Raw genomic sequence first — 26,779 nt, 5'->3', positions numbered from 1 at the left:
GTGATGTATAAAGAAGCATCACAAAATAAAGTACCTTGCAACTCCTTTATTCTTGAAAAGAACAATAACTGCCTAACTACAAGGAATGAAAGCACCACATTTATACCTTCAGATAGTTCAAAGTGCAGATTTATTGTCATGGTGAGAGATAGAGAAAATGCAAACGATTTATGCAGAACCAATATGATTTAGTCAACAAATAACTTTACAATGCTGTCTATAAAATGACAAAAGAAAAAACTTAATTTTTTTTTTTGTTTGTGCACATTTTGTGAGCAGCCATATATCAATGTGGAACGTGGGCTTGATGCAGTGTTTTATCTTCTTCTTTTCATAGACTTTGGATTGTATCTAAAAACAAAAAAAAGAAAAATACATATATTTTTATACCATTCAAAAATAGCTTTGTTATAAAAGTAACAAGATAATTATCACCTGATCCTGATAACAGGGAGCCAGGCACAGTGCAATCATGCATCAGCATCTCTCATGTAATAGACCAATCGTAAAAGGACAATTTTAGTAATCCAATACTTTTAAAAACAAACATTGGAAATTATATGATAAAGGTTTATAAAGTTAGACAGATTGCATTACTTGGCATGTTGCTCAGATAGGGCAACATGTCCAGTATATTTTCTTAACATTTTATTAGCTCAAATTGGCTTCACTGTTAGGGCAGGGGGAAAGGTAGTTATGGTCCTTACTTTTTAATTGGCGGTGGCTAAGTGTGCAACCCAGGAAGGGGTAAGAGGATGGACAATAGCATATTCACCTTTACATTGTTTAATTAATTAGAGAACCCACAAGCCCCCCACGAGTGACGGTGGGGGAATGGCATTAGATTCTCTCCCTTCAATATTTTAATTAGAGCCAATGGGCTGGGTGAAGGTCATAGTGCTGAATATTATAGGTAAAATGACAGTGATCTGTCCAAAACCCATTATTTTTTTTTTATGTCTCCCAAGTAATGTTCATGGTTGGTGTCATAGGGGCACTATGCCCCCCAACTGTAATTTCACAGACCCAATCCCCATTGGCTGTGCCGTTACTTGTTTTAAAGGTTAAGCAGATAGGCTCCCACCTGCGTACATATAGAGGTGAGATAACCCATCTCTTTAGGAAAGCTTATGGCCTCCCAGAGTAACCTCTATTTCACATACCTGTCCCGTGCTCTCTCCTTAAGGGCAGCACTCTACTCCACTCCCACCTTGTTTGATTGCTACCTCCTGTTCTGTTGTATTTTACGCCCCACCTCCTATAGACTGTAAGCTTGTTTGAGCAGGGCCATCTTCAACCTATTATTCCTGTAAGTTTTTTTAATTGTCTCATTTATTGTTAAATCTTACCTTTGATAATATTGTAAAGCGCTACTAAATATACTGGCGCTATATAAATACCAGTAATAATAATAATAATAATATGTCTTACTCTCTTCTTATTGACCCCCATACTATGGGGGGGGTTCCATAGGTTTTATTATTTTTTAAATTTATTTTGATGTAGCGACTGGCTAGCAAGTGATTGCCAGCCGCTACATAATTAACACTCGCATTGCCAAGGATTTTAAAAACTATTTGCCTACTGACTGCTAGAGCTACTTAAAATTATCATTAATTTGCATTGAAAGCAAAAGAACGATAATTTGCAAATGTGCTTCCCTGCTGGATGAACCGAGTCCCACATTTATTACAACCAGTGCTTTGTGTATTTTTAGAATCCTATACTCCTATATGAATGTGGATATCAATCCGGACTCCGAATGCATCCGTGCAATTGCTGTAGATTAGCTTGTGTCATCTTAACTGGATCTTGTGCATCCCGACAAAATCTAGTGTTTAGTAAATAACCTCGTCAGACAAGGATTGTAGATATATTGGGGAAAAGAAGGAAGAAAGAAAAAGTCTATATGTATCACTGAAGAATGTGTATGGCGTGGATACATAAATAGCTGGGATACTATAAAGTGATTAAACATTCCCTTGTTTCAAATCCCATTTACTAAGCCCTATTTGCTTACGCAAGGAAAATCTGAAGCCAGATTGCATCATCACTTAGCTGGAAATTAAATTGCCGGCTGCTGCTGTTTCTAAGCAACTTCTGATTATCTTTACAGAAAGGCAGGAAGGAAAAACACAGCAACCACTGCAAGTAACTCTGCTTCACAGCCAGAGCCAGGCTGCAAGGAAAGGCTGAGCCAGTAACCTCATTTCAAACAGAATGCTTTTGTCCATGTACCTTATTAAGCAAACAATACAGCAAATATTTGCAGAAAAAAAGCATATAAAGTTAAAAAAAGTAATGTACTTTTCCTGTTTCCATGATTTCAACACTCGGTGATTTAAAACCCTGCTAATGGTATAATTTTGCAGTTTTTGATGTACATGTAGAGATGATGTGTCTAGAAAATCCATGTTGGATTTCGGTACTCCACTTATTTTTTAATTCTCACTCCCACTTCTGCACCTCAACCAATGCCCACAATGTTGCAATTGTTGTGCATTGCTCCTCAAAAATAGCCTGACAAAAAAGGCTGCAGCCTTTACACAAAATATAATATAGAGTCAGTGTTCATGTAACAAGAAGGAAGAGGGAGATATCCTGTGTGTGTAAGTTTGTGTACACACACACGTACACAAAAAAAAAAAAAAAAACTGCTTCTCTTTTGTAAATAGAGAAAATAAGCTTAAGGTAGAGGAACAAAGGTTGAAGGTAACACAAAGTTATTGTAAATTATTTAGTGGTATAACTAACCTGAATAGATCCTCAGCCATCAATTCCTCCTGGGCTTGCTGAGTTTGTTCCTGCAGATATAGTCATTGTCAATGTTAAGAGATGTTTATTGCAGTAGCTCTATATACAGATATGAAAGACATGTACAGACTGGGCAATTATTGCTCTAGTGAACCACATAGAGATGCATGGATTCCTTTGATGATCTCAGCCATGCATGCAGAGCCGAGCGGGGCCAGCCTTGGGGCTGGAAAAGAGGTGAATAAAATCACTATTTTTATGTAAAGAGAGAGGGCCAGGAACCTAAATATTTATTTTACCACTATAGTAAACATATACATGTTTGTGCTCCTGACACTATAGTGCTTTTTTTATATTTTGATATAATGGAATAACACCATCTAGAGTCTCTACATTAGCTAAAGTGAGAATCCAAAGAGAATTTTCAAATTACTCAAAGGCATGAGTAGCCAAACTGAAAGGATAGCAAACTTAGAAGATTTTTCCACTTTGGCAATTTTGAAATTTACTTCAATTTGAAATTTACTTTGAATTCACCTTCAATTCTCACTTTAGTGTAAAACCATGTGAGGATTGGAAGAGATCACCAACGTTTCCATAATGGCACTCTTCCACCATTACCAAAAAACATAAGGATGGCTTATTTTCTATTTTTCCATTGCCCTACCAAATGCATAATTGCAGCTCAAGTGTCTGCAGTATCCCAAGTAATTACGTAATAATATACAACTATATGTACGGTCACCCTTAGCTTTGTTCATTTGTCTCCAGCAATCGGACATGTGTAACCTGAGGGAGTAAAACCTGTCAATCAAATCAGAAAGCACATTTTCTGGAGGAATTGGTACACTGACTAACAAAACGAATTTGCAGAGGTTACTGTTATCCACAAGAAACCCCCTATACAACTCAAGCTTATCTTGTCCCTTCAAGTCTTAATAGTAGTTTATTTAATTTTGCCATGAAAGGAAATCCCATAAACTGATAAAAGCAAATGATACATAAACTGTATATCTAGCAGATGCTCAGGTTCCAAAGTGAGTGAAATGTATTCTACACTGGTTACAAAATACATTGTTTTCTATACACAATATAGTTATATTATTACAGTACTCTCTATGGTGCTTTTTTTGGAGACGGCTCTTCCCACCTCTAGTTCACATAGAGCAGGCGAAGTGGAGGGTGTGAATATGGTTCTAAGTACATGGTGAATATAAGTTCTAAGTTACAGAAGTAAAACCAGTAAAGGTTGATAAAAATAAAGTAACATAACAGTTAATATATTGGGTATGGGAAATCGCTACGTCTCAACATCAGAGTAGAACGCTATATTCCATTCTATTCTTATGGATTGTCGGGAATTCCATTTCCTCTTACCTCAACTTCCTGACGTAACCATTGTTCAAGCTCTGAATTTTTCTTTCTATCATGAGCAATCAAGTCAGAGCCTCCAATGATATGCGGAAACACCCCAGCTCCTGGGTACGATATCTAGTAAGGCAAAGTAGGCGGAGATTAGAAAGAAAATCCAACAGCACACTCTTTCAACAAAATATACAAACGGATTAATAAAACTTGTCATAGAAATGCATACATACCGTAGGGAGCTAACATTTGCCAATTCAGTTTAAATTAATAAAAAAGATTAAAATATGTGAATCATGCAAATCATGCAGATAGAAGTGCTGTAAAACCAAAAAAAAATTAAATAATAGTAGAATAATGATACATTGTGAGATGATTAACATAGCAGTGCTATAAACAGAACTTAATATGTATGTTTTAACAGCTTATTTAGTGTTTTATCAGGAATATCTTAATTTGTCGCATTCAAGAATGTCCAAAAGAAAGGCATAAATCAGCTTAAAAAAATGAAAACGGACTCACAGGAATTTCTTTTAAAGTAAACCTGTTGTGTCAGGTTTACATTAAGTGGAATCCCCCATAGTCAATGAATATATTCATTTAAAATTTTGAGAAAAATAAACCAAGGCTGCTAAATGTTACAGTATTCAACACAACATCTACCAGCCTGCATTCAAATAAATTTAGCCATATTTAGTCACCTCCCAAGGGCACCAAAACATAAATTGAGGAGTATCTTGAAGCAGTTGAAACTGAAAGTATTGCAAGTTAGCATGTAAATCTCCCATGTTGAAATTAGTGACTACGTCACAGTACAGATATTTGGGTACCGTGACGTAGCATTGAGCTTAGCACAATATGGTCATATGGTGTAACTGAATCTCCATATTTGTTTGCCGAGATAGGTGATTTTAAGTAGCCTTATAAAATGTAAAACTGTATTTGTATGTGTGCGTTGTTCCTTCAACAATTTTTTTTTTATATGTCTTGGTCTTTATGGTAGCACCACTACTTGGAAATGCATGTTCTGTGTGTGACCTTAATTGCCATTTTTATAGTGAAACGCTGCACATACAAACTGAGCAGCATGACCACTTAAAATCACTGAAGTGATTATGGTGCTTGGAGTAACCCTTTAACCATTTAGCAAACGACATCACAATCCAGGTAGGACAATGCAAACATTGCACATGAAGAGGGGAAATTGAAACCTCTGATAGATAAATTTTAATAAAATCAATTATACTTGACGTTCTGACCATTTAGTGTGGAGATTGTCATTTCAGAATTCACACAAACCTCATTATACAATTTCAACAACCAAGTAGACTATGATTTTCACAGTAGTACCCACTTCAAACTGTGCATGTAGTCTTTGCTTTATTTTTTACATCTGTATCTCTTTCTTGCTTTTCAATTTTACTGTGTTTATCCAAGTAGTTTTTTTAATGCAGACAAGGAAAATATGGATTTCAATATTGTGTTTTCTTTTTAAACAATAGATCAAAAAGTAAAACCTGAACAGAGGCATATCTTGGCAAGAGGTGTTGTAAAGAAAGAAATATACTTATCAGGGTGACTGATTACAGACATACCAAGATAGTATGTGTTGGGAAAACTATTTCAACAACTTGAAAATCAATCACATTCCAAATGTGTTATGGCCATAGCACCCGAAAAGAAAAACTGCTATAACAGCCAAAATTCAATTATTATTATTACAGGCACTTTTAAAATTATGCTTTAGTAAATCATACATTAGACATACTTTCAATACAATAGTATTACCTTCCTGAATTTCTTAAAGTTAGGTAGATTTTCATGGTTTGTATTGCTATTGAACTGCTTATTTGTTGATGGTCGACAAACCGTGAGCGATCGAAACTCTGTCAGTAAGAGCTTGCTAGGGAGTCCATCATAGTCATTTTCTATTTTTGGTGCTTTGGCAAACTGAGGAAATTAAAATAAAATATTTAACAGCCATAACAATATTTAACATCCATAACAAAATACATATTTAAGAATCTGTAGCTGTTTTAATGGCAACAAAAGGCATTACAAATTATCAGCAAACATTATTAATAGCCCCTCATTGTGTGGCTACATGAAGGGACTACAGGCTAGAAGCTAAACTGAATGTACAAGTTACTAGTAAAAAGTAGTGCAACTCTTCATATTAAATGTATTGCCAATGAAAGATTAGCATGACTCAAAACTAATTTGGAACGAGTTCAAGTTTGCGGATATTGTATCTTAATGCCAAAATAATTAAGGATTAAAAAAAAATAAAAAAAAAAATTATATATATATATATATATATATATATTAAAATATTTCATATTTAAGGGTCATTAAAGGGATTCTCCAGTGCCAGGAAAACATTTGTTTTGTTAAAACCCCTTCAGTGCCTTACTGGAGTCCAGTGCCAGGCTCTGCCTACTTTCGTCCCCCGCCGACGTCAGCCGACGGGGGAGACCTAATGCACATGCGCGGCAATGGTTGCGCACACGCATTAGACTTCCCCATAGGAAAGCATTATTCAATGCTTTTCTATGGGGATTTCGGCGACGCTGGAAGTCTTCACGATGTCTAGCACTGCTTAAAACACTTTGTGTTCTAAGAACACGGAAGTCCCTCTAGTGTCTGTCTGATAGACAGCCACTAGAGGAGGACTTAACCCTGCAAGGTAAATATTGCAGTTTATGAAAACTGCAATAATTACACTTGAAGGGTTAAGGGTAGTCAGAGTTGGCACCCAGACCACTCCAATGGGCAGAAGTGGTTTGGGTGCCTGGAGTGTCTTTTTAAATTTAACAAATTGCTGATGAAACAAGTAAAGACGTCCAATGCCCAACAAAAAGTAGCCCAAGTTGTGTTCTTTTGCAAATCATATGCCATCAAGAGGGTACAATACAACAAGCCTCTTAAACCCAACAAGTCTCTTAAACCCAGAAAGGCAATAAGTCAAAATTGCAGGTCTGAACACTGAATGTAGTGTTGACCCTATAACTTCTAATAATCAGGCAATTGCCTACATGGGGGTATTCTCTAAATTATACTTTTGTCAGGCATTTGTGGATTTGGTGACAGCTCAGAAACAAATTCCTTGTGTGTCTTATTCCACTACTTGTCTTTCTAGCTAAATATAATGCAGTTTGCTTAAATAGCTCATTTACCAAGGTTGGCAAATGTATGTTTTTTTTATCATTAGACACTGCAGCTACCATAACAAGCTAGGTTTGGGTATAGGCTATGTGTAAGGAGCTCCCTTGTCTTGATTTTCCTACAGTCTAATGCATATAACTGCATGATCTTCCAAACCCCAGTTATAGGGAGAAACTATGTGAGTTTCTACAAGATATTGCTCTCTCCTAGTGCTCATCCTCTCCACTCCTTCAAAAAATCGTTAAAAACCCACTTCTTCATAAAAGCGTATCAACTAAACTGTTAATAGCTCCCGACTGATTCCTCTTCTGCAACTGTCACTAGTCTAATACTATCCTTACCTTTTTGTGTCACCATACCCCACTCCCCCTAGCATGTAAGCTCATTGAGCAGGGCCCTCAACCCCTCTTTTCCTGTGTGTCCAACTTGTCTGGTTACAACTACATGTCTGTTCGTCCACCCATTGTAAAGCGCTGCGGAATTTGATGGCGCTATATAAATAACTTATTAATAATAATATTATTAAAGTGTTCAGGAATTCAGTGGTTACATTTAATCATTATTTTGATAATATGTATAACAGCAATCTAGAAGTGATGGTTTTATTTACAGTTAATTAAGCAAGTTTTCACTTAAATTTCCATTTCTGAAGACCACCAAGTGGCGTGAAAAGAAATAAAAACGGACCACTTTTCTGTCAAAAATACACAATGGTTTGTTTAAAATTGAGGGTTAGGGTGTAAAATAAGGCAACAGATGAAAACAAAAATCTAACAGATTTAAAGGGTTACTCCAACCTGTTATAGAGGTTATGATGGTAGGGGTACCTTGATGTCATTCTTCAGTAATGACAATAGGTTACTCTCTTACCTAGTCCTGCTCAGTGTTAGGTCTCCTGTAAAGAAGTATTTACAACACCTGGATTCGATCACGACGCTCGTTCATTGTCTGCCTGCTTAAAGCCAGTTAATGAGTGTCTATGCATCTAAATTTGCACGGAATTGGCATTAGCCAGCCCAGAACTCTTGTTCCAGGCTGGCTAATGACACCCCTATGATGCTGCAAAAGGTGGAGTAACACCTCTGGCAGCAACAGCGTTAAAGGGACACTACAGTCACCACAGCAACTACAGCTTTAACGTAGTTGTTCTGGTGAGTATAATCATTGCCTTCAGGAATTTTCATGCAAACACTGCTTTTTCAGAGAGAATTTAGTGTTTACATTGCCTCTAGGGACACCTCCAAGTAGTCACTCCTCAGATGGCCACTGGAGATGCTTTCTAGGTCAGTGCTGCACAGTAAGCACTGCCTACACCAAACCACCCTGACGCTGACAAGAGTGGATGCCCTGGATGAGAGAATCCACCAGAAAAACGTGAAGATAAAGAGGGTCTTGGACGCAATGGCGATAGAAGAGCTACCTCACTTCATTAGGAGACTAGTGAATATACCACTCCCAGCAAAGCAAGCCAAGCAATTCACAAACTACTGAGCTTACCGCATCGCCAAATCTCCTAAGGCACCGCCTACAGCCTCAAGGGACATAATCTTACATTCCGGGACGAGACAAACAAGCTTTGATAAGAGCTGTTCACAATAAGTAACCACTGGACTTTAAGTCTCATAAGATATTGATCTTCCAAGATCTACACAGCTCCACCTTACTTTGGAGGAAAACTATGAAACCCATCACACAACAACTTCAGGAGGCAGGAATACCGTATAAATGGACTACTCTTAGAGCCCTTATGGGCACCAAAGATGGCAAGCAACTCAAGACCACCACCTTCTTGGCAGCGATTGGACTGGGAGATGGTCCACGAGAGCGGAGGGCACAGGCCACCACCAGCACCTGGGAAGTGTACAATATAACCCCCTTCACCCAAAGAAGTGGACAAGATGCTGTGACATAGAGGAACAAGACATCATTGTTTCTGTCTCTTACTCCTTCTCAACCTCTTCTCCCCCACACAGCCTCACTATGCTAATAGTATTTCTAAACAGTTTTAGTTCCAAAGGTCATCTGTGCTCAGATATGACAAATACCAAAGAAGGCTCATTCAGAGCCAACTTACAACTAGTCATCTATCTTCCCCCCAACCCCCCGTTGACCCCATAGGTTAGGGGACCCGCTTGACCTCCACAATACAGGGTATACCCAAGCGCCTTAACGTAACAAACGATAGCTAAACCAATATGTTAAAATGCAATGTTCTGGTTTTCTTTTTTCTTGTTCTTACTCGGTTTACATCATGATTTAGCGCATGAATATGTACAACAAACCCGAGGACAACCAGCCGGGCAACTTACATCTGAACACACGTCACTAACAAACCCGGTTTCCTTGACGACACGTTAATATAATGTCTGTTGTGAGAGGCGTTGTCACCAAAGTACATGACCTAGTTTAATATAACAAAAATACAGGTGAACATAAAATGTCTACAATGTTATGTGAATGTAGTCACTGCGACTCAAGCTTGTATGAGTGTTTTAACTGAATGTCGTAATGCCTCACCTGCAAAAATAAAGAATAAAAAAATAAATTAAAAAAAATTACGTTTGTAATTGTATGGTGCACACATCCCAAGCAAGCGTTCACCACTCAAATCTCCACCAGCTTTCCGCATACTCTTATAACTGGTCCCCTATCCTCTTAGTTCATGAAAAAACATGAAATAAAGTATATAGTAAGGCACTGCTGGGCATGGGTCTCAGTTATAAACTCACTAATGACAATGGGAGGGTCAGGATTGGATGAAATGTTTCTGTAATCATACAAAAAAAAAATATAGATAGTACATTCTTGATCCCTTTTTTCTTGTTTGTATGTTTTGTATGTGTTTTAATACACTAAAAGCAAAGGATTAATATAAAATTATGCTATGTAAAAAATCAACTACATCGCCAAACCATGTAGATTTATAAACAAATGCATTTATGTGTTGAAATGACAAACAATAAGGGAGATCGTGTCTCTCACTCCAGAATGCAAAAATTGTACCTTTTTCTCTTGACTTGGAGATTCTGGTTCTTTCTTTATTCCCATATTTAAAGTACAAATATCCTATAGAAGGACAAAAAAAAAAAGATAGTACATTCTTGATCCCTTTTTTCTTGTTTGTATGTTTTGTATGTGTTTTAATACACTAAACGCAAAGGATCAATATAAAATTAGGCTATGTAAAAAATCAACTACATCGCCAAACCATGTAGATTTATAAACAAATGCATTTATGTGTTGAAATGACAAACAATAAGGGAGATCGTGTCTCTCACTCCAGAATGCAAATATTGTACCTTTTTCTCTTGACTTGGAGATTCTGGTTCTTTCTTTATTCCCATATTTAAAGTACAAATATCCTATAAAAGGACAAAAAAAAAAAAAATCACTCAAATGTGGCTTTATAAAGCAAACATATCCAATTTTAAAAAGTACTAAAGAGAGATTAAAACCAGATTGTACTATACACAACATGCATTGGCCTGTGTCAATAAGAGGATCAAAATGTCAACATTAATCTTTTTAAACAAACAAGTAACTGTTGCTGGAATAAAAAGCTGGTAAAATGGCTTATATTCTCTATTCTGAATTAAAATGAAATTGGATATTATGTAGATATGCAGTCTAAAAGAATCATAACTGGACAGTGTCAACTGCAATGCCATTACAATCCTCGTTTGTCTCAAAAAGAAAAAAATTATCTAAATAAAACACAATCAGGCAATGTGTGCATGTTCAGTGAAAATGCACTGCACTTCCTTTCAAGTAGGTGTAATGCAATATAGTTACTGGTATATTGTGCATGTACATTAGCATCCCAATAATTTTACTATACAAAACAAAATAGTGTTATCAAATACTGCAGTATCATCAACAAAATAAAAACATAAAGCTGAAAAAAAGTGTTTCACTTCTGTGCAGCTGGTTCAAAACCACTAGGGGTCTCTTCTAGTGAATTACATACATTGGGTAGATAAACCCTTTTCAGTCTGCAATTCCGTAAGGATATTGTACATTGAGAAAGGGTTGTCTACCCGAAACATGTGTGTTGTTTGGTGTCCTTCATTAAAACTGTGATACTTCGGAGCACTTGGCATTCTGGCTTTGGTTTCCAGTAATCTGAATGGTGGAATTTAATTTTCAAATAGCACCATGAGTTAACTTATTTGTTAAGCATAAAAGAGTGAGGTATAATAAAAAAAATCCCCCCCTCCCCCCAAAAGAAATAAAAATAAATCAGAAATGGAAGGAAGGGGGGCATAACATCCTCCCCTCTTTCTCTAAATAGTCACACCAGAAAAAACACCAATGGTACAATGGGAACTAATCCACTATGCACCATTGGATTTTATTTTTATTTTACTTGTAAGTGCATTTCTTGAAAGTTAGGCATTTAATATCAAACAATGATGACATATCCTGAAAGCTGAAAACGTTATGGTGTCCTTTTTCCCTGTTGCATTCTTGGCTATCCAAGAGCATTGCTTTGGAAATGTTCAATGCACCCCTGGAAAAACATGTCATTAGCGAGCCACTTTAATCATTGTATTTTTGTGTAAAGCAGTGTATCTGATATAATGTGACAGCCCAACAAAGACTGACCAACAGAGTCAGCAGACAGGGGAATACGTATGAAAAAAAAAACTAAGTTAATGTGGCATTTGAAATCAGGAAGATTAATTGTGACAAGAGAAATGTGTGTATATAATGATCTGAAAAGAAAAAGCAGCAATAGCTTGGATCCTGCAGCTCAATGGACTTTATTTATAATGTATCTTTAATTTGTTTATCACTTCATGTCAGTGAAAAAAATCTGGGCATGAGGCTGATCTCCAATTGCAGGACAACAGTTTTTCCAACCTTCAATCCACATCGTGAACTTAATGGGACACTTCAGTCTCAACTTTTGTATTGTAATTTATAGATATTTAACTACAAAAATGAATTTAGGAAAAATATAAAATCATGCATCTGAAAAATCCACTTTTACAAAAGATGTAACCATTGTCTTTAGTTTATCGAAATCAGGGAATGGCTATGAATCTTAAATTAACTTCTGCATTCTAAAGAAATTCTCTAGGATTTCAAATGTATCATACGCACGCAAGAATACTAAATGCCTATTGAAATAACTATCCCCTTCAATTAGGCACGATGTACCTGTGAGAATTCATGGATTTATTCAAATGAATGCAAATCTGGGGTTCCACACTCTTTGCTAATCACTGCTGCTCAAGTTGGGCAAAATTACCACGGATTCTGTGCTGGGATGGGGGATAATTCCAAGGTGCTTGGAAAATAGTTAGATATAGACGGGAGTTATGGTACAATGAGACTTTATGCATCTTAACCAGTACACCAAGCAAAATCAAAAGCAAAATGTTTTACCAATAAAATGCTAGGTTCATTGCAGCAGGGTTGTTAATCTTTCTTTAGTAGTAAAGAAGTAGTACAGTATGTTGTGTGTTGTACAGTCATAGAGCTCTTGCATATCAAATGTTAGCACATTGTTTTATAAAGTTTATCCCAGTTATGGGATGCCTCATCCTTTCTTATATATCACTATTTCACTATATGTGCTTGTTTTTGTCTCAAATTCATCAAGCTTCTTTTATGAAAGTGAGTAGCAAGGACACCTATGAAAACACAAAACATTTTGAATTCATGCCACTTACTGATGTACTCTTTGTGCCATCCTCAAATTTGATATTGTCATTTTTGGACTCCACTTTCCTTCTTTTGACATCATTGATATTGCTACAATTTAAATCATTCCGCTCCATGACATCATTGACATCTCCATCACTTTCTAAATCAGACTCTTCGACCAAATCCTCTTCAAGCCCTTTTCTCTTTTTAGTTGTTCCATCCATTTCCAAAGTTGCTTTACCCATTAAGGTGCTAACTGTAGGCGGAGTCTTTGAAATTCCAAATTTCTCTCCATGTGACAAAACTGGCTCAGTTTCCAGATCTAAGTCCTCATCTTGAGATATAAGCCTACCCTTGTCTTTCATTGATTGTGATACAATGGGTGCCAGTTGTTCAGAAGAAGGCAGGATGTTTTCCACTCTTGCTACCTTGGTGGAAGACATATCTCTTTCATCGTCCTCTCGATCTCTTGAATGTGCAAGAAGAAGAAAAAAAAAAAAGATTGGAATAAAACAAGAAAGTAATAATTCACTAATTAGATAACTGTAGCTTGTTATAGAATGAAAATCTATTTTCAGAACTTACTACAATTTTCTCCACGTTTTGTAAATACATAGAATACAGAACAACAGAATCGCACTAATTGGAAACTCACTCTACTCCCACATGACAACATTTAATGCAAAACTGTCAAAACCGCTGTTGCTTGCATCATACTGTTACAGATCGGAGGTTTTATAATGTCACAATAGTGAAAATATAAACCAAAGTTAACTTAACATTTAACAAGAAGAAACAACCTGTTTCAAAGGGAAGATGGTTAACTATCTGGTTAAAGATTTTCTGCTGCTAATAAAATACTAGTCTGTTGAGTCTATAAATGGGGTTATTACAAAAATCTAAGATTTCTAAACACACAAACACTAAAAATGCCCCTTTATATTTGGCAGCTTACCTGTAGCTATTTACTACATGCAGCCATCGGGTGTAGGAAAGCCTGTTAAGGTGCTAAAAGCTCCACAGCAGTTGGTAGTTGTGGCAAAAAGCATAGCATTGTTTAGCTGTGAGGCAGCTATGGAACTCTAAAATCCAGTTCCCAATGACTGCTTCGGGTCACTGGACAATAAATTGGAAAGAGAAGTGGCATGGTTGGGAAGAAGATGTGTTTGAGGGGGAATGAAAACACGCGGAAAAGGAAAGAATGGATCATGGGGAGAAGTGACATGTGATGGGAGATGGTTGGATTAAATATATATATATATATATATATATTTAATTTAAATTGAATTTCTTTTAATAAACTGCATTTACAGGAAACATCTAAAGGTTTCTATCTGTATAAGATACATTATAGTCTAAAGGTTATTCAGTATGGAATATGTGTTAGTTATGTAGAATTAGGTTGTATATTTATGCAATATTTATATTTTTAGTATATTAAAGGATCACTATACGGTCAGGAACACAAACATGTATTCCTGAACCTATAGTGTTAAAACCACCATCAACCCCCCCTGGGCCCCTCATGCCTCCATAAATATAGCAAAATCTTACTGTATTCAAGCAGTCTGCTGTCATCAGTAGAAGTGGTAACCTGATCCAAAAAGGGGGACACATACACCCCCCCCCCCCCCCTTCACCCAAAAAACACTGTAGTGGTGCTGGTCCGGGTCAACAAAGAAAGATTTGACAGAAAAGGGGGACAAGACCCAAAGGCTAATAGCACCATATTCACTATAATGATCTGTGGTGGTGATTGTGTTTAGAGTGCTCCTTTATGATTGCATGTTCTAAATGTCCTTATCTATACACCATAAAAAAGATAAAATACAAAACAATAGGAAAAAAAAAAAGTAAAAATTGCTTTTCTATAAATTACTATTTCTATTCCTCAAACTCTTGGAATAACACTCTACACATGCAGAAACAATTTAGTTGCACAAATAGCCCTGGCAATTAGATGCTCCACTGGTTATCTGTGGGGTTTGCCATACGTCCCCTCCTTACTTACCACCACCTCTCTGGTTAAGGCACGGATAAACAAGGATCACTTTAATGCCATTCTGCACATCGCTCCCAAAACGTTTCTGTGACTAGAGCAATCTCGCCACATTGCATTGGAGAAGCCTGGCCTGCTGCCTTTGGACTATGGCCCTGGGAGATTGGGCCCTTTAAAAACAGTATTCGGCCATACCAGAGAGTATGTCACTCATTCTGGCCCTTTAAATACAGTGGGGTCATTTGGTACTTGCCCTGTGTGAGCTGTGGTAACCCAGATGGCTATGCCATGGAGCCTATTCGTGTGATTAAAGACTTTGGCTCCATGGCGATTAAACTGTATTCGGTTGGTCTGAGTGCCATTCACCTAATAATGTGCACTCAGACCTGAGCTATCTGGGGATATGTGAAATGTCTGTGTGTTATGTGTAAAATGTGACTTTATGTATTTTAAAGTGTTTTATGTCGTTTTGCAACCATGTGGTTAATGGAGTCTGCCTCTAGTTCTGGATAATTGGATTACTTCCCCCCATTGTCTCCAGGATAGAGGGCCCTGTAAAACCTGCTTGAACCAGATTTTGTGAACTGTTTGCTGCCAGCCAGGGCTCAAAATATACTTGTACTAACTTTTGAACCCCTGGTCTGATTCATGCCATTTTTTAATATGTTGTTCCCCTGAATGGATTGATTGTGGATATGTATTTTTATGTGAATGTGATGTATGGTTTTAGAGTTATGAAAGTTGGGTAGAAAGTATGTTTTAACTGTATGTGTAATTGAGTTTCCTCTCAGGATAAGGGGAGGGAAAATGTGGGATGTAACTGTGATGTGATTGGTTGTTTTGTACCTCCCTGTGGGCGGACCTGTATTTGCAACAACTGTAATAAAAACCAGACTGGGTGTGCCAGCACCTGAGACCACTGCTTGACCCTCAACACGGAGCCTTGTCTCGTTCTTGGGGGGATTCACTGTATGCTGTTGGAGATTGATTGCTAGGAGTGTAAGCTGATGTCTGCTTTTCCTGTTCGTCTGCTAGCAGCTATTCGTGAGGTTCCAGTTTGGAGTGCTATTTTGTACCCAGTTCGGGAGTTTGGTGTTCTGCAGTAGCTGTGCCTGTCTCTCAGAAAGGGGCATATCGCCTAAACAGATTTTAACCCCTTGTCTGATGAAACGGTCCGTTACAGTTTCCATAAAATATGGAATACCTGACAGAATGACTGCTCACTTCTGAGCTGACCGGTTTATTAATGCATTAAAAACATTTATTTCTCCCTTTCACTCTACTATTTCTCTTACGCCGCATTACTAGACACTAGCACAAACCCCATGACACCAAACTATGGGCTTCTTTACTTTCCATGTTTATGTGTACCCTTTAAGTGCAGCTCGGTTGGAAAATGTTAACATGATTGCCTTCTACATCTACATTAGACTGGGGATTGCCACATCACTTTAAGACAACATTTATCTGCATGTTAGTAATATATTGCACATATACTTGCACTGCACATTAATTCTTTATTTGGGGGAGGGGGGATTCTGTAAAATGTTTCAGAACTAAAGAATAAAAAAAAAAATTATATAGCAGATTGTAAATTAATTTAGTAATTATAGAGATGTTGTTACAATAGATTAAAAGAAAAAAAAGGTCTCCATATCTCTTCACATATGCGAGGGTGCCCAAAACGAGATGGCGACTGCAGGCAGGGACTGATGTCACCACATATTGGCAGCAGGGCATGCAGCGCCCACTGAGGTCACTATACAGAAGTTGCTAGAAAAGCTGTAGAGCTCCCTAAAAAAAAAAAAAAAAAAAAAGAGCATCCACAAAATGGCTGTGGATCTGAGGAGGAAGATACAGGATCTGGGAGAAAGAACCATGAATGTGGAGGATAAAATGGAGGAGCTGGTGTTGGCCCCAATTATATGACTCATGTGTACAAGGCCCTGGAAACTAGGGCGGCGGCATAGGAGTACAAATTTTCCGACTAGGATGAACAATATTCACGAGCGCGGGATTGCAGAATTGGTGGCCAACACCATCCTTTATGATTTTAGATTCCATATTCCCCTCACTCTTCCATGTGCTGCAGCATACACTGTAAAAGAGGGACTTGTTACTAGATAGGGCACATAGACTGCCTTGACCTCGGCATTTATCCAGCTTCCTCCCTAGGGATGTTACTGTACGCGTGCATATATATCACAAGAAAGGAATTGTTAATGAAGGCCACATGAGCCTTATCGAACCTGACAGCACCCTATAATGGCATCCTTCTATTTAGAGATTTGTCTCTGGCCACTCTGGCTAAGCGAAGGTATTTTGGCAAAGTTACACAAGTCCTTCACGCTAACAGCCCCAACCAATTTCCTCACTAAACTTCTTATTCAACGCAATGGCATCTTCAAAATCACTACGACAGTGGAGGAGGGTTCTCAACTTCTCGCACAATGGGACATTCCGGTCCCAGAGGCATCCGACAACGTTGCTCCCTGCACACTTACTACACCAAGGATCAGGTGTGAATGGCAGCAAGTAAGATGAGCAACTTGAGTGCAGAATGGTTTTTGTGGGGTTCTGTTAATATAAAGGTTCACCTCAACACTGTAATAACGCGACACAGAGGTTAAACGTATCAGAACATGGTCATGGCTTCAGGACATAAGGTTGTGTTTCTCTTTATTCACATGGTTGATGCATCAGGTTTGGTGCTTTGGTATATTTGCCTAGGTGCTCAGTCAAGTGTTAGATGCCTGACTACACTGGGCCGGCTACTGGTCTCCACCTTACGGGAGCTGTACCATAATGGAAGAAAAATATTTAATTTCAGTTTATTTGTGTGAGCTATTTTGAGCAGGGTCCTCATCAACCTATCGTTCCTGTAACATTTTGTAATGGTCTCTTTTATTGTTAAGTTTCCCTTTTGATAATATTGCAAAGCACTGCGGAATAAGCTGTAGCTACATAAATGCCAATATTAATTGATGTAAATAGTTGCCTTATTTTCTTTATATGTATTACATGTGCTACAACCATTCCCTCTTTGCATACATGCCCACCTGGTCACCTTGGCAAACTTGAACATTCTCTAGTAAACTCCTGCATTTAACAATGATACAGAGAGCGAGCACAGTGCGCAATATAGACCAGCCTGCTGACGGCACCTGCGAAGGGAATGAAAATGGTGCACTGAAACATTTTTTTACTAATGTGTATAGTTACCTTATTTTAGTTTTTAAGACCTTCCTGGCATTACTCTGGACTAATGTATATTGAAATACTGGGAAGCCCAAGGGGCACAAACAACACATTACAACCATTGGACAGAATGTCGGTTGTATAGGTAAAATCCTTGTTGTTTCGACGATGCAGGAGTATCTTGACTTCGAAGGCATTAGTGCTGACTTACCTTTGTTCTTCTGGTGCAAACATGATTTAAGTATACAACTCTATTCTCTTGTATCTACCTGCGCTTTTATTTTCTTGTATTGTAAAACCAATAAAACACGTTTAAAAAAAACAAAAAAGCCATGCTATGTCTTTAAATGACCAGAGATGAACATAGTATGCACTGAACATATATCCATTTTTTTGTTGCATTTTTTATGTTGAAAAGCAGAAGTCATGTGCCAATTGCAGGTAAAAAGCAATCTTTCCATCTAACATTGCCTCAATAATTACTGTGTCCGCAGCTTGTGAAACAGTACTTCCTGGTCACATGACCACACATAACAAACCAAAAAGAGGGTTTAGAATATAATCTGGTGCATGTTTAATTAAAACACCTTTAACAAAAGGGCTAAATACAAAAGATTCAAGTTGAAAACAACAACTGATTATCATTCAGTAATCCAGCTGATACACATGACATCCACACACGCACACTCTGTCTACACCAAAACAGGTCATAAACACTAAAAGCCAAACACTAATCTTATCAATAATGCAAAACGAATATAAGAAATGAAAAGCTCATAAACGGAATATGGAATCTAAGCCACAGTCTTTAACCCCTTAAGGACCAAACTTCTGGAATAAAAAGGAATCATGACATGTCACGTGTCCTTAAGGGGTTAAAGGGACAGTAATGTAAAAAATAGGCGTTCATTTTAGACATATCACATTGTAGTCTATTTAAAGTATTTACCAGTAGTGTGATTTCCCTAATTTTCAAGTATATTTTGAATAGAAAATGCAATAGGTTACATATTATTTATGCATATTTAAAGCAACACTACAGCATTAGGAGTACAAACACTTACCTTTCTTCTCTAGCTGTGCTGATCACGCAGTAACTGCTTTGTCGCCCTGGTTGAAATCCTCATGATATCAGCCAATTCAATTCCTACCCATAGGGAAGCATTGTGAGGCTAGTAAGCATCCGTGGCAAATCGTGTGCTGTGCCAATCAAATGCTGTTTTAGGAGTAGCATTTGATTGACAACAGAGTTTGACTTGGTGCTAAGAGGGTAATTGCCTTAGTGGCTTTAGTGTTTAACCCTGCAATGGAAACACTGCAATTTCATGGTTAAAACTAAAAACCACCTGCACTCAGAGCACTTCATTGAGAAGTAACTTCATAACAGCTACATGTTTACTGAAAGCATGTCTATAGGAGAAGCTCTATGAAGAATAACCACTACAGATCAGGCCATGCAAATATTCAGTGGATGCTGTCACGCCAATGGTGCATAATTAATTGTTGCACTATAGAATATTGCCATTTAATGTAATTTATGTAGTGCATATATGAATTGGCCAAGGTCAGATGACAGAAGGGGTATAGGATAGTAATGTGAACGAGGTCAGATTATTTACCATGTGGATTGATCCTTTGATTAATCAAAGACTCTGCAAGGTTTGAGAAGTCACACATAAGTGGCCTGAAGTCTGGTTTAAATATACTAACTCTCTAATTTGCCATATGTCTAGTTTCCCTCTTTGATAGGGGGTCCTTTGATATGTTAATGCCCATTAGCCTTGTGTTCCAGTATCATATCCAAAAGAAACATTAATACTTACCCACAGATGAATAATTAAGCCTATTTTTTTATTATATTTAGAATGAGACAAGCACATTCTTCTAATCAAGCCCAAAGATGATTTGCGTAAGTTAACCATAGGGGAAGGAATTGTGATGCCCGCTATATTGGGTCACGAGTAAGGAGTATGACATATCTATGGAATGGAAAAATGGTAAATTCATAGATACAATTATTATTTCAGTGGCAAGTACATAAGAGGAGATAGAACCAAATGTTTCCATTTGGATTGAGGTTGGTCTGGAACACAAGGGGGTGGTCACTTATAGTTACTATAGGTACGCCTTATCTCCACCTCTGGGCGAGGCTTGGTAGTCCACAGGGTATATATCTAATGTTACTGAAGTGTGTATTGTACTTGCTTGGGGGCCAGAATCTAATTCTGAGTGAGTCACCATCTACTTTACCAGAGACCCCCTGGGCAGAAGTTTTACTTTGAGTAAGTGATTAGGACTTCTGTTATTTTATCCTTTTTGTTTTTATCTGTTGTTGGTGTAACTAATTTGATTGTCATCTATATTTTTGTATGCACTGCGACTTTTTTGCTCATAATAAATATTCCTTTAGTAAGTTCTGCCTTTGTCTGGTAAAGAATCATGTTACCTGAAAAGACTAATTAGTGTTTTGCAATTGGTTAAATATTGTGCTAAGTTGTATTTGGTGGGTTTTTATTATTAAGTTACCTGGGGGACCATGGCATCCCATTTATAAATGGTCTTGGTGGTGGCAGCGTTAAAATAGAAATATTTATATTATTATGCTTAAGTGTGAGTGGTGTTAAGGGGGATTTTATCATTATTTCCGGTCTAGTGCAGACAACCACAACTACGTCACGCACACACTTGAAGTAGGGTGCGTTCGTGACAGATGCCATCCCACATGTTTTTTTTGTCAAACCATTTAGTTGCTTTCTCCAGCAGACAGAGACCATCCCTTCCTTTGATGCATTGATAATACAGAATTTACCATTTTACACTATTAATATGAAATCCAACCAACCAACCTGGACAGCAGTCATAGGTTTAAAGGTCAACGCTAAACCACCTCTTTCAGCCCAACCACAGGCTCTACATTACATACACTGAAAGCTCCTATAGTTCGTGCACCCTAACCACTGTAATCATATGTAGTGGGTATGGTGCTTGGAGTGTCGCTTTAACCTGTAACGTTAATGTTACTATGGAAACAGACCGAATTTGAACAGGCACAAGTGAGTGTTGCTTTATGTTTTGTTTTATAAAAAAGTTTTCTTAAAAATGAGCATGAGCAGCACATGACCAATTCTTACATACAAACTGATAGAATCAGTGATTGGATAAAACCGTATCTTTAATCTGAATTGTTATTCAGGTGTGTCTTTAAAGGACTACTCCATAACACAAATGCACTTTAGCTTGCTAAAAATGCTATATGGGTGAGGAGAATCCTAGTTTAACCCCAGTTTATACAAGTGTTGATTTCTATGAAAAATCACCACATTTATAAATTAACTAGGGAACACTGATTTGGATGTCAAACAGCCAGGGAGGTTTCCTTCCTACTTCCATTAGCTCCTCTGAGCTAACAGAAGTGGCAGACACGCTCTACTTGAGAGTGCCTTCCTCCCCTCTCTCACACAGACTTCAGGCCAGCTCCTCAGCTGCACAGACCTCAGACCAGACGTGCGCAAGCGCCGGCGCACACCAATTCAGAGGCTTATTAGTTATTTCCCGAATTAAGAGACTGAGAGAACTGCAGTCTTTGCAAGCTCTTTAAAGATATACCCCCAATTAATACATGCTTGAAAAATTCATGTATGTATTCATTGAGGTATACCTACTAAACATGTGGAAAATGGAGTGCTCCATTAACTCTGGATCCCATTACATGTATAGCGCACTGAAAAACATTACACAGCTTTTGTACAACACAAGCAAGTTTAAGATTTTCTTATAAGCATACCTCTTCTTGGATAATGGTTTGAAATAATTCTTTATTTGACTGGCAGGTTGACTTTTCTGTGATGTCCTCTCCTTAGATCTGGGAAATTCTGGCAATTGGCTTTTTTCTGACAGAATTGTATTCTCTTGAATCAAAGCTCCCTTGACATCACTGCTATTATCCGGGCAATGTTCAGAATATCCCTTTGAGTTGTTACCTTTGTGATTCCTTTTAGGTGTTTCTTTAACGACTTGAACTCCACTTACATCCATCCTAGAATAAAAAAATAATAAAAATAAAGATTTTTAATAATGTCCCACTACTTTCAGAGATCTACATGATGGTTAAAAACAAAAACAAAAACAATTTAAAGGATCACTATAGGATCAGGAACACAAACATGTATTCCTGACCCTATAGTGAAAACCCACCATTTAGGTGGCTTGCCCCCCCACCATTTAGGTGGCAATGCATCTCTATGAAGAAAATTCAGCGTCCCCATGCAGAGCTTGGGGACGCTAAACGGCATGGCTGCTTACTGTGCAGCCCTGAGCCAGGAAGCCCCTCCATCTGCTGAGTGGCCACTTGGAGGCGTCCCTAGGGGCAATGTAAACACTGCTTTTTCTCTGAAAAGGCAGTTTTTGCATGAAAATGCCTGCAGGGAGCTATTATACATTAAGCGGTAGTTGTTCTGCTGACTATAGTGTGCCTTTAAGTACAAAAAATAAACAGTTTGACAAAAATACCCAATACGTAAGCTATTTAGTTCTTTTAATACCTCAATCTTACTGAAACAAAAAAAAAAGTGGTTTAGCTATTGCTTTGTTTTAAGAGTACTGGAAGTAGCACATATTGTAGGTAATTACCATCTTCCATTACAAGATCTACAGGTAGTAAGAATGCACATTTTTTATTTTTTATTTTTAAGGTCAATAGGTCTATAATGAAACAGATTCTTAATTTCATAGCTACCAAAAAAAAGGTAAGGGTGGTCAGAATAAAACCCCAATCTTAGAAATCTCAAAAGACGCAAAGTATCAATAAAAAAAGTAAAAGTAATAATAATTAAAAAAAAAAAAAAGTGTTTTTAACAAGCACAAAAGTGCTAAAACATGCAAAATAATGGACATATAAAACCTGTGTAAATCACTTTTTAGTGGATATTCTTAACAACATCACATGAAAAGAAAAAGAAAAAAAACACGGCATAGTGTAACACTGTTTATTTTAATGAATTCATACACAAGATTAAAAGGTAGCAGTAGCAACAGTAGCAAGTAGAACTTTACACAGATTTTGAACCCACAAATAAGATTTGTCTCCAAGCAAGAGTCCTATAGCTCAACAAAATTGCCACTTGTATTGCACAGTCCCAAGTTGTCTCTATATTATGCTCACAATATCGGAGGCCGACGTTCTTCTCCACATGGCAGATTGTATGGATGTAGTATAGCAAGTCACACTGACATGTTTCGCCCACCCCTCGAGACTTTGAAAAAAGTTGTTTGAGCACTCAATAGCTTTTGTGTGCAAGTGTTACATAGACTTTTGTATTATGACTTTTTTTATTCATACGGTGCAGCATTTCAGATTTCAAAGATTGGGGTTTTATTCTGACCACCTCTGCCTAATATTTGTATGTTATTGTAAACACGCGTGCAGTTTGCTTGGTGTACACTAGTGGTGTGTGTACCCCAGGTTACGTGAACCAAAGTCATGGGGTATGCCAAGAGTTGGGCCCCCAAGTGCCCCACAGAAGTCAGCGGGCGGCACGCTAAGGCAGAGTAGGCACCTGCTCACCTGGATGCGGGTGCCTTCGCTGCCCAAATACAGTGTCTGGGGAGAGAATGGAGGCAGTTGGAGAGTTGTAATTGTTATAATCTTTCAGCAGTGCTCCCTCGAGCACCCTGCCAGGAGCCAGTTTATGATGTCACTCCGGCACCGGCATCACTAATAGCACGGGAGGGAGCAGTGCTGAAAGAGCATGAATATTACCCAAGCCCAACACTGGACCCCAGGGAAAGGATCCACTCCAGCTCTCCCAAAGGTGGGGACTCTTGATGGACTTACATAAAAATAATAAAAAAAAAAAAATGTGTGAGCAAATGTTGTGTGTCTGTCAGGGAGTGTGTGTGTGTCTGTCAGTGTGTATCAAACCAGTGAGAATGTATGTCAGTGAAAGTGTGTGTGTGTCTCTCAGTGAGTGTCAAATCAGTGAGAGTGTGTGCCAGTGTGAGTGTGTTGCAGGGTCCTCTGTGTGAAAGTGTATGTGCCGCTTTCCTCAATGTGTGTGTGTGTGTGTGTCAGTTTTTTAGGTGTAGATACGAGTCAGTTTTCTATGTGTGTCAGTGTCCTCTGTGTGTAACTGTCAGTGAGTGTGTGTCAAATCAGTGAACGTGTGTGTCAGTGAAGGTGCCCTTTATGTGTAAGTTTTTGTCAGTGTCTTCTGTGTATACATGTGTCAGTGTACTGTGTGTAACTGGGTCAGTGTCCTCTGTTTTTAAATGTGTGTCAGCGTCTTTTGTGTGTAACTGTGTGTGTGCCAGTGGCCTCTGTGTGTAACTATTGCATGTACTTTATACTTCAGATGAATAGTTAATACACTCTTCCTTCTTACATACACAAAATATATATATAAAAATCTACACATTTCATTTGGAGTTTAAATAAACAGTTTACTTTTTCAAGGAAAGGTTACTTTGAATTTTGATTAGAATTTATTTTTAAAGGTTGAGAAACACTGGGTGTACACTGTAGGGATTACATATAAGGTGAAAGCCTTTTTTTTTTTTAAACAAATCTCATACAAAAACTAAAAACACAAAATTGTAAGGACAAATGCATTTATAAAGAGAAGGTCTGACTAGTCTGGCTGCAGCACTGAAAACACATTGTATTATAATAATTCAAAATGGATGTAAAATACTAATTAATGAAAAAGTTTCTAAAGAAATTACATGTTTGTTGCTGGCTTTAAATTTCTGAAAAATATATAAATTTGTTATAACAGGGTGCACCACACAATATCAAAATATCTTGACTCTCCTGTACTCCTAACCGAGGTCTAACCAGTGACACCCCGAGAGAAGTCATATGTTGGGTGCATTATTTCAGCCTCAAGGAGGAGATTATGCGCAAAGCACAAACGACACCACTTCTAAGAACCGAAAACAGCCAACTACAAATATTTCCTGACCGTTCATGGTTGACACTGCAGGGGAGACGGGCATTACGGCCTCTGATGCAGCTTCACCAGACCAACAATATTAAGTATCGCTGGTGTGATACCCATTAAGGAATCCAAAGTTCAATTTCCGTTCCAACTGATGTGCCTTCCTTCCTCACCAAGCTGCATCTGCCAGTACTGGACATCCCGGAGCAGATCCGCGACTCATCTTTAGCGCAGAGACCCCATTGGAAAAATGCCATAGGGAGGAACTGCCTGCAACTTGCTCTGGCCTCCACTTCAAGGGAATAGATGTGGAAAGATGCTTGCGACCACCCTTAAAACACCAACTATCATACATACCAAAACTTAAAAACCAATCGGGCGAATTGGTACACACCACAGCAGACATAGCGGACACCTTCCGCGCCTTCTACCAAACACTTTACAATCTATAATCCTCAGACAAACCCCCCCCAAAGACAAAATTGGCTAATTAACAGACAAATTCAACAAGATCATAGGATCATAACCCCATTGATAGCTAGATCACTATAAGAACCATTCACAGATGATGAAATCACGTCTGCCGTACATTCCCTACCATTAGACAAAAGTCCGGGCCCAGACGGATTTGCCAATACAGACTATAGAACATTTCTCAATGAGGTGAGACCACTTTTCTTGAGTCATCAACTCGATTTCCCCTTCAGTACCCATCAAACACCAGCATAGAGGTCATGATTACACTGATCCCGAACCAGGGAAGGACCCGGAGTCCTGTGGCAGTTTACGGACGATCTCCCTCTTTTAGTCCACCCCGTTCAAGCTGGCTTCGTACCAACATCACCAAAATTATCAATTGAATTCACTATGCAAATCGCCTCAAAATCCCATCACTTTTACTATCCATAGATGCCAAAGAGGCATTTGACATGGTGGACTGGTCTTTTCTCATGTCGACGTTACAGATACTGGGCTATGGGAAGCAGGGGTTGACGTGGATCTCAGCGGTCTACTCAATGCCCTCCGTGAGACTGAAGGTAAATGGAGAGCTATCGCAGCTTTTCTGGATACGCAACGGTACCCGCCAGAGTGGCCTCCTGTCTCCCCTACTCTTTATTCTGGTGTTGGTCTTGCAAAGTCTCAGACTTTGCGGATGACCTCCTCTTCACCCTGCTAGAATCGATTAGATCCCTACCCTCGTTAATGAACGAATTATCACCCTACAGCGAGATGTCCAACTTTAAATTAATCTAGATAAAAGTGAAATACTTAACAGACTCAAACATGAATTTCAGTTTATATGGGAAGACCAACATATCACATATCTGGGAGTCAAGATTACACCAAAGCCCTGAGATCTCGATGCCACTATGCCACTAACATTACGCCCTTACTAAAAGAAATATCAGACAACCTATTAAAATTGAATAAACCCAACTTCAGATGGCTAGGGAGGGTTAATATCATCACGACGAGCATCCTGCCTACAATATTATACCTTCTAAATGCAGTAACAATCCATATTCCCACCTCCTTTTTCCGCCAAATTAAATATTTTTGTTCAATTTGTCTGCGACGGATACACTCATCCAAACAATGGATAATGGTAGAGCAATCGTTCACAGATATCCCACTACAAGCTCTGCCCTGGTTAGTTACCCAAACAAAGATACCACAGATGTCCAATCATCCTATCATCAACCCTACCATT

General features: G+C 38.2%; 1 protein-coding gene across 1 annotated transcript in view; it reads right to left on the bottom strand.

Annotated features, from left to right (window-relative positions):
- Positions 1-250: 250 nt before the first annotated feature.
- Positions 251-26,779, bottom strand: part of NBN (nibrin) — a 57,571-nt gene continuing 31,042 nt past the window's right edge. The window contains exons 10-17 of the mRNA XM_063451268.1: positions 21,918-22,169; positions 12,963-13,404; positions 10,584-10,646; positions 10,288-10,350; positions 5,908-6,069; positions 4,132-4,245; positions 2,755-2,804; positions 251-351 (exon numbers count right to left, since the gene is read on the bottom strand). Coding sequence (XP_063307338.1) covers positions 318-351; positions 2,755-2,804; positions 4,132-4,245; positions 5,908-6,069; positions 10,288-10,350; positions 10,584-10,646; positions 12,963-13,404; positions 21,918-22,169 — 1,180 coding nt within the window. The 3' untranslated portion in view covers positions 251-317. The remainder of the gene's footprint in view (positions 352-2,754; positions 2,805-4,131; positions 4,246-5,907; positions 6,070-10,287; positions 10,351-10,583; positions 10,647-12,962; positions 13,405-21,917; positions 22,170-26,779) is intronic.

Source organism: Pelobates fuscus, chromosome 4 (assembly GCF_036172605.1).
Source record: "Pelobates fuscus isolate aPelFus1 chromosome 4, aPelFus1.pri, whole genome shotgun sequence".
NCBI classification, from domain to species: domain Eukaryota; kingdom Metazoa; phylum Chordata; class Amphibia; order Anura; family Pelobatidae; genus Pelobates; species Pelobates fuscus.
The sequence above is the reverse complement of the archived record's forward strand: the minus strand, read 5'-3'. Positions and strand labels throughout refer to the sequence as shown.